The sequence below is a fragment of the Salmo trutta genome, unplaced genomic scaffold (genome assembly GCF_901001165.1).
Source record: "Salmo trutta unplaced genomic scaffold, fSalTru1.1, whole genome shotgun sequence".
In the NCBI taxonomy this organism is placed as follows: domain Eukaryota; kingdom Metazoa; phylum Chordata; class Actinopteri; order Salmoniformes; family Salmonidae; genus Salmo; species Salmo trutta.
The window spans coordinates 40743-49672 of NW_021822781.1; the positions used below are offsets into that span (position 1 = coordinate 40743).

General features: G+C 45.4%; 1 protein-coding gene across 1 annotated transcript; it reads right to left on the reverse strand.

Annotated features, from left to right (window-relative positions):
• Nucleotides 1-1925: 1925 nt before the first annotated feature.
• On the reverse strand, nt 1926-7166 carry LOC115184400 (cGMP-specific 3',5'-cyclic phosphodiesterase-like). The gene is made up of 6 exons (XM_029745360.1): nt 7049-7166; nt 5791-5880; nt 4050-4130; nt 3295-3384; nt 3020-3157; nt 1926-2128 (listed from the first exon to the last, which is right to left on the reverse strand). The coding sequence occupies exons 1-6, from the start codon at nt 7157-7159 to the stop codon at nt 2054-2056; spliced, it is 585 nt and encodes a 194-aa protein (XP_029601220.1). The 5' UTR covers nt 7160-7166; the 3' UTR covers nt 1926-2053.
• Between the last annotated feature and the right edge of the window lie 1764 nt (nt 7167-8930).

Genomic DNA, 8930 nt, shown 5'->3' on the forward strand with positions numbered 1-8930 from the left:
ACACTTCCTAGTCAGTAAATACAAGACTTCCTAGTCAGTGAATACAACACTTCCTAGTCAGTAAATACAACACTTCCTAGTCAGTAAATACAACACTTCCTAGTCAGTAAATACAACACTTCCTAGTCAGTAAATACAACACTTCCTAGTCAGTAAATACAAGACTTCCTAGTCAGTAAATACAACACTTCCTAGTCAGTAAATACAACACTTCCTAGTCAGTAAATACAACACTTCCTAGTCAGTAAATACAACACTTCCTAGTCAGTGAATACAACACTTCCTAGTCAGTAAATACATCAGTAAATAAAGACTGAAGAGCCAGTAATACGCTGGTTTAAGATGTACTGATATCAATATCTCTGCCTTGACTATCAACAACGACTAACAGCGAGCCTCTAGCAACCACAGAAGAAGAAGAAGACTCCCTACGACTAACAGCATGTCTCTAACAACCACAGAAGAAGAAGACTCCCTACGACTAACAGCATGTCTCTAACAACCACAGAAGAAGACTCCCTACGACTAACAGCATGTCTCTAACAACCACAGAAGAAGAAGACTCCCTACGACTAACAGCATGTCCCTAACAACCACAGAAGAAGACTCCCTACGACTAACAGCATGTCTCTAACAACCACAGAAGAAGACTCCCTACACCAAACAAGGACACCTGACTCTTTACTGCTGTATGAGGTGTAGTTATAGAATTCATGTTGTTGTTGTCAATGGAATTCTATAGTGAGGTTAAAGCTACATAAACATAGCTAGATAAATAGAAAGAGTTATATATGGACATTGGCCTGTAAAGACGGCATAGCTAGATAAATAGAAAGAGTTATATATGGACATTGGCCTGTAAAGACGGTGCTGCATAAAAACACTATAAACTAGAAGAGATACGCGTGGAACTGAGAAAGAGCGACGCACCGATGATTTTCCCTGTCTTCCCATTTCCGATCGGGCAACAGACCAGACCACCCGTAGGGGGGTCCTGATCGGCGCCGGACACGTTCAGTGTCTCCTTGGAGACCAGCACCTGCAGGGCGTGGGTCAGGTCTATGTCTGAGAGGGTACAGTCTCTATGGAAACACAGAAATATAGTGATGCTACAGTCTCTATGGAAACACAGAAACATAGTGATGCTACAGTCTCTATGGAAACACAGAAACATAGTGATGCTACAGTCTCTATGGAAACACAGAAACATAGTGATGCTACAGTCTCTATGGAAACACAGAAATATAGTGATGCTACAGTCTCTATGGAAACACAGAAATATAGTGATGCTACAGTCTCTATGGAAACACAGAAACATAGTGATGCTACAGTCTCTATGGAAACACAGAAACATAGTGATGCTACAGTCTCTATGGAAACAGAAATATAGGGATGCAACAGTCTCTATGGAAACACAGAAACATAGTGATGCTACAGTCTCTATGGAAACACAGAAATATAGTGATGCTACAGTCTCTATGGAAACACAGAAACATAGTGATGCTACAGTCTCTATGGAAACACAGAAACATAGTGATGCTACAGTCTCTATGGAAACACAGAAACATAGTGATGCTACAGTCTCTATGGAAACACAGAAATATACATTATTTACATTAACCATCAAACACAGAAAAATTGTCCACTGCTGATCAGTGCAAAGCCACCAGTCACAAATACGGTTGAGAAATTCAGGTAACTTTCCCCAAATTCCCATGTTATCCAGAAGACTTGGTTGGAAGATTCCTGGAATCATGACGAAATAAGGTGCAAATTCGGGAATCCTCCAAACAGTATTTTTTGGGGGAAAACCTGGGACTGTTACTGGTATTTTGCAACCTTTGTCCCAATTTAAATATATTTGTATATTTGCTCGGATTATCTGCATGTTTTAGTACACCAAGACAGTCCCGGGTCAACTAAATCAAAACAATAACAGCAGTTATCTCTTAAACACGTGACTGTGGTCTATATAATGTGTTTATAAACTGAAACGAAACACGGCCGTTGATGTAAATGACACAACAGTGATAGGAGAGGGAAAAAAACCTTTCTAGAACCTTTGAAAGATCTGGAACTCTGACCCTTGTTCTTCTCCCTCCATATGGACCAGCCCAGAGAAGGAGTTCTAGAACACAACGGAACAATAGAACACGTCAACAAGGTTCTACGTTTATACAGTTCAGAACTTCCCATAGATCATTAGTAACAACACAGAGGGGTAGGAACGGAAGAAAGTCCCTCTGAGAACCAACTAAGAGGAAATCCTTGAATTAAAATGATACAATGGTAAAATAATTTCACTGGTTCCACCCCAGATTCCCCTCCATTTCCAGCCCTGTCCTGAGAGCACAACACTAGCCTGGTAAATACTGAATGAACGCTACGTTTAATATCTTTTTGAACTGCTTGTCAGTCTGGCCTCCAGCCGATAAATGGGGCATCGGGGCATAGGGCTAGGAGTTAGGGGCTAGGGGTTAGCGTCTATGGGCATATGAGCTAGCGGTTAGGAGCTAGGGGTTAGGAGCTAGGGGTTAGGAGCTAGGGGTTAGGAGCTAGGGGTTAGGAGCTAGGGGTAGGTGCTAGGGGTTAGGAGCTAGTGGTTAGGAGCTAGGGGTTAGGAGCTAGGGGTTAGGTGCTAGTGGTTAGGAGCTAGGGGTTAGGAGCTAGTGGTTAGGAGCTAGTGGTTAGGAGCTAGTGGTTAGGAGCTAGTGGTTAGGAGCTAGTGGTTAGGAGCTAGGGGTTAGGAGCTAGGGGTTAGGACCTAGGGGTAGGTGCTAGGGGTTAGGAGCTGGGGGTTAGGAGCTAGGGGTTAGGAGCTAGGGGTTAGGTGCTAGGGGTTAGGAACTAGGGGTTAGGAACTAGGGGTTAGGAGCTAGGGGTTAGGAGCTAGGGGTTAGGAGCTAGGGTCACGGGGTCAGCAGAGTTGTCTTAGAATAGAAACAGTCATTTCTCTCAAACTGTAATAGGGAGACTGTCAATCATGAAGAACAGGATATGACATCGTGGTGGTGGTTACCTTGGGCCTGTCCCTGGCGATGAAAATGGTACAGTACTGAGCCCGTGCAAAAGGCAGGATGGTGGCGGCCATCTTGCCCAGGAGATTCTCCATCGACTTCTGTTCCTCGGACAGCAGTCTGGCCAGGGTCAACAACACCTGATACACACACACACACACACACACACACACACACACACACACACACACACACACACGTGAAAAGATAGAACACGATGGTTGATTGATGATCGATTGATGATTGATGATTGATTGATTGATTGATTTCTAGCTACCTGGCATCGGTTGGCTTCCTGTCTGGAACTCTCAAACAGCTGAACATTGTCCAGGACCAGCCCGAGCAGACCCATGTGACAGGCCAGGACCTATCACAGAGCAGATGCACACATTAACAGCCAATCACAGGCAGAGTCACTCATCAATAGCCAATCACTGGTCAGAGTCACTCAACAACAGCCAATCACTGGTCAGAGTCACTCATCAATAGCCAATCACTGGTCAGAGTCACTCAACAACAGCCAATCACTGGTCAGAGTCACTCATCAACAGCCAATCACTGGTCAGAGTCACTCATCAACTGCCAATCACTGGTCAGAGTCACTCATCAACAACCAATCACTGGTCAGAGTCACGCATAAACAGCCAATCACTGGTCAGAGTCACTCATCAACAGCCAATCACTGGATCACGCGCTACGACAAGCCAATCATACTAGAGGTTCATCCACTAACAGCCAATCATACTAGAGGTTCACCCACTAACAGCCAATCATACTAGAGGTTCACCCACTAACAGCCAATCATACCAGAGTTCATACTATTGTTAAACAGACACTGAAATGTCCACTCATAACTCACCTCACAGACAGACAGACAGACAGACAGACAGACAGACAGACAGACAGACAGACAGACAGACAGACAGACAGACAGACAGACAGACAGACAGACAGACAGACAGACAGACAGACAGACAGACAGACAGACAGACAGACAGATAGACAGACAGACAGACAGACAGAGACAGAGACCTTCTCATCCTGGTCTGTGAACAGAGAACCCTGGACATCATCACTGATCCTCTTGTTCAGTACCAGAGCTGCTCCTAGAACCTAGAGGAGGGGGAGGAGGGAGAGAGAGAGGAGGGGGAGAGGGGAGAGAGAGGGGGGAGGGAGAGAGAGAGAGAGGGGGAGAGGAGAGAGAGGGGGGGAGGGAGAGAGAGAGAGGGGGGAGGGAGAGGGAGAGGAGGGGGAGAGGAGAGAGAAAGGAGGGGGGAGAGGAGAGAGGGAGAGGAGGGGGAGAGTAGAGAGCGAGAGAGAGAGAGAGAGAGAGAGAGAGAGAACGAGAGAGAGAGAGAAAGAGAGGGGGGAAGAGAGGGGGGAAGAGGGAGAGAGAGGAGAGAGGGGGAGAGGAGAGATGAGAGAGAGGAGAGAGGGGGAGAGGAGAGAGAGAAAAGAGGGAGATAAACAATGAGGTAAATTTGAACTAGTTTTAGAATGTCAGTTTACTTCCAGAAATGACAGAATTGGAACCTTGATGATGTCCCAAATGGCACACAATTTGCTATATAGTATACTACTTCTGTCTAGAATGGTCTGAGGGGAATAGGGTACACTACTTCTGTCTAGAATGGTCTGAAGGGAATAGGGTACACTACTTCTGTCTAGAATGGTCTGAAGGGAATAGGGTACACTACTTCTGTCTAGAATGGTCTGAGGGGAATAGGGTACACTACTTCTGTCTAGAATGAGGGGAATAGGGTACACTACTTCTGTCTAGAATGGTCTGAAGGGAATAGGGTACACTACTTCTGTCTAGAATGGTCTGAGGGGAATAGGGTACACTACTTCTGTCTAGAATGGTCTGAAGGGAATAGGGTACACTACTTCTGTCTAGAATGGTCTGAGGGGAATAGGGTACACTACTTCTGTCTAGAATGAGGGGAATAGGGTACACTACTTCTGTCTAGAATGGTCTGAGGGGAATAGGGTACACTACTTCTGTCTAGAATGGTCTGAGGGGAATAGGGTACACTACTTCTGTCTAGAATGGTCTGAGGGGAATAGGGTACACTACTTCTGTCTAGAATGAGGGGAATAGGGTACACTACTTCTGTCTAGAATGGTCTGAGGGGAATAGGGTACACTACTTCTGTCTAGAATGGTTGAGGGGAATAGGGTACACTACTTCTGTCTAGAATGAGGGGAATAGGGTACACTACTTCTGTCTAGAATGGTCTGAGGGGAATAGGGTACACTACTTCTGTCTAGAATGGTCTGAGGGGAATAGGGTACACTACTTTTGTCTAGAATGAGGGGAATAGGGTACACTACTTCTGTCTAGAATGGTCTGAGGGGAATAGGGTACACTACTTCTGTCTAGAATGGTTGAGGGGAATAGGGTACACTACTTCTGTCTAGAATGAGGGGAATAGGGTACACTACTTCTGTCTAGAATGGTCTGAGGGGAATAGGGTACACTACTTCTGTCTAGAATGGTCTGAGGGAATAGGGTACACTACTTCTGTCTAGAATGAGGGGAATAGGGTACACTACTTCTGTCTAGAATGGTCTGAGGGGAATAGGGTACACTACTTCTGTCTAGAATGGTCTGAGGGGAATAGGGTACACTACTTCTGTCTAGAATGGTCTGAGGGGAATAGGGTACACTACTTCTGTCTAGAATGGTCTGAGGGGAATAGGGTACACTACTTCTGTCTAGAATGGTCTGAGGGGGTTAGGGTGCCATTTGGGAGGTCTCCATGATGCCCACCTCCTGTCTGCTGTTCTTAATAGGGACACTGAGGACACTCTTGAGTTTGAACGCTGCCGTCTGGTCCTCGTCTGTGGTGAACCAGGGGTCCTGGAGGAGAGACACAACAAACGTATCTGTATTTTATTTATTTTAACATTTATTTAGTAGATCGTCCACTCAGTAACGTTTGTCCGCTCACCAACCAAGAATTCACAAAATGGGACAAACAACAAATTGAGACTGCATGCAGAATTCTGCAAAAATATCCTCTGTGTACAACGTTAAACACCAAATAATGCATGCAGAGCAGAATTAGGCCGATACCCGCTAAAGATCAAAATCCAGAAAATAACTATTAAATTCTACAACCACCTAAAAGGAAGCGATTCCCAAACCTTCCATAACAAAGCCATCACCTACAGAGAGATGAACCTGGAGAAGAGTCCCCTAAGCAAGCTGGTCCTGGGGCTCTGTTCACAAACACAAACAGACCCCACAGAGCCCCAGGACAGCAACACAATTAGACACCAACCAAATCATGAGAAAACAAAAAGATAATTACTTGACACATTTCAAAGAATTAACAAAGAAACAGAGCAAACTAGAATGTTATTTGTCCCTAAACAGAGAGAGACACAGCGGCAGAATACCTGACCACTGTGACTGACCCAAACTTAAGGAAAGCTTTGACTATGTACAGACTCAGTGAGCAGAGCCTTGCTATTGAGAAAGGCCGCCGTAGGCAGACCTGGCTCTCAAGAGAAGACAGGCTATGTGCAACACTGCCCACAAAATGAGGTGGAAACTGAGCTGCACTTCCTAACTTCCTGCCAAATGTATGACCATATTAGAGACACACATTTCCCTCAGATTACACAGATCCACAAAGAATTTGAAAACAAACCCAATTTTGATAAACTCCCATATCTACTGGGTGAAATACCACAGTGTGACATCACAGCAGCAAGATTTGTGACCTGTTGCCACAAGAAAAGGTCAACCAGTGAAGAACAAACACCATTGTAAATACAACCCATATTTATGTTTATTTATTTTCCCCTTTTTTGTACTTTATCTATTTACACATCGTTACAACACTGTATATAGACATAATATGACATTTGAAATGTCTTCATTATTTTGTAACTTTTGTAAGTGTAAATGTTTACTGTTCATTTTGTATTGTTTATTTCACTATTTTATCTATTTCACTCCCACACAAATAAAGCCCATTGAATTGAATTGAATTGAGAGAGAAGTAGACATTATTCTTTACCTCATAGACATCTCCTGTCATGTTCATGGGCATCCCTGTGGCAACTACATATCCCAGGATGCCCTTCACCAGCTCCAGGTGGGCGTGGTTGCTGGAAGACTCTTCCCTCATGCAGCCGGGCGCCGTCAGGGAAACCACCTGGACCAGTCCCCTACATCCATCCTGGTCCTGGAGGAACAACAGAAAGAATCAATCAATCAATGTAATTCAATCAATATGTCAATCAATCAACCAACTACTCAATGAATCAACCAACCAATCCTCAAGCCAATCAACCAACCAATAAATCAATCAATAAACCGGCCAATCAATAAACCAGCCAATCAATCAACCAGCCAATCAATCAATAAACCAATAAATCAATCAATAAACCGGCCAATCAATAAACCAGCCAATCAATCAACCAGCCAATCAATCAATCAATAAACCGGCCAATCAATAAACCAGCCAATCAATCAATCAATCAACCAGCCAATCAATCAATCAATAAAACGGCCAATCAATCAATCAACCAATCAATCAATCAATAAACCGGCCAATCAATAAACCGGCCAATCAATAAACCAGCCAATCAATCAATCAATCAACCAGCCAATCAATCAATCAATAAACCGGCCAATCAATAAACCAGCCAATCAATCAATCAATCAACCAGCCAATCAATCAATCAATCAACCAGCCAATCAATCAATCAATAAACCGGCCAATCAATAAACCGGCCAATCAATCAATCAACCAATCAATCAATCAACCAATCAACCAATCAATCAATCAACCAATCAATCAATCAACCAATCAATCAATCAATAAACCGGCCAATCAATCAATTAGTCAACCAGCCATAACGAGATAACAGCAGTAGTAACCTGTCGGAGCAGAGACAGAGAGCAGTGTTCTGCCCACACCACCTCTATAGCATGTTGCAGGGCCCCCTGGCAGAGCTCCGCCACAGAGCCTATCCTCCCAGAGCCTCCGGCCAGTATCTTCATCATCCAGTCACAGCCATCACCTCGCCCACAGGGCTCACCTCGCCCACAGGGCTCACCTCGCCCACAAGGCTCACCTCGCCCACAAGGATCACCTCGCCCACAGGATCTAGTCCTCCTTGGAGAGCGGGGTGAAGAGCGGGGTGAAGAGCGGGGTGAGGGGGGACAGCGGAGGGAGCGAGAAGAAACAGGGGAGTGGGGGGAGCGAGGGGTACGGGGGGAGCAACTGCCCGCCCTCTCGAGGGTGCGGGGGTCCCCCCACTGGGGGGTGGAAAGGGTAGAGGTCTGGTGAGGAGGGGGTTGGGGCAGGGAGGGGATGGAGGAGGAGATCCGGAGGGTGGGGCTGGACAGGGGGAAGGAGTCCCGGCCGCGGCCCAGGAGGAGCATGCTGGAGCTGGGGTCGGACGGAGACCTGCTGGGCCCTCTGGAGGTCTGAAGAGAAGGTAGGGTCTCCACGAACATGCCTCCCACCATCTCCCTGACACACACACACACACACACACACACACACACACACACACACACACACACACACACACACACACACACAGCGTATCTTAATGCCAGCACTACATAGCTGATTCCATGGATCACCTCAATATCAAACCTTTAAGTAGTGGAATCAGGTGTGTAGTTCAAGGGCAAAAAGACCAGGATGTAGAAACACTGCCCTATATAGAGCACTATTTTGACCAGGATGAAGAAACACTGCCCTATATAGAGCACTATTTTAACCAGGATGTAGAAACACTGCCCTATATAGAGCACTATTTTGACCAGGATGAAGAAACACTGCCCTATATAGAGCACTATTTTGACCAGGATGTAGAAACACTGCCCTATATAGAGCACTATTTTGACCAGGATGTAGAAACACTGCCCTATATAGTGCACTA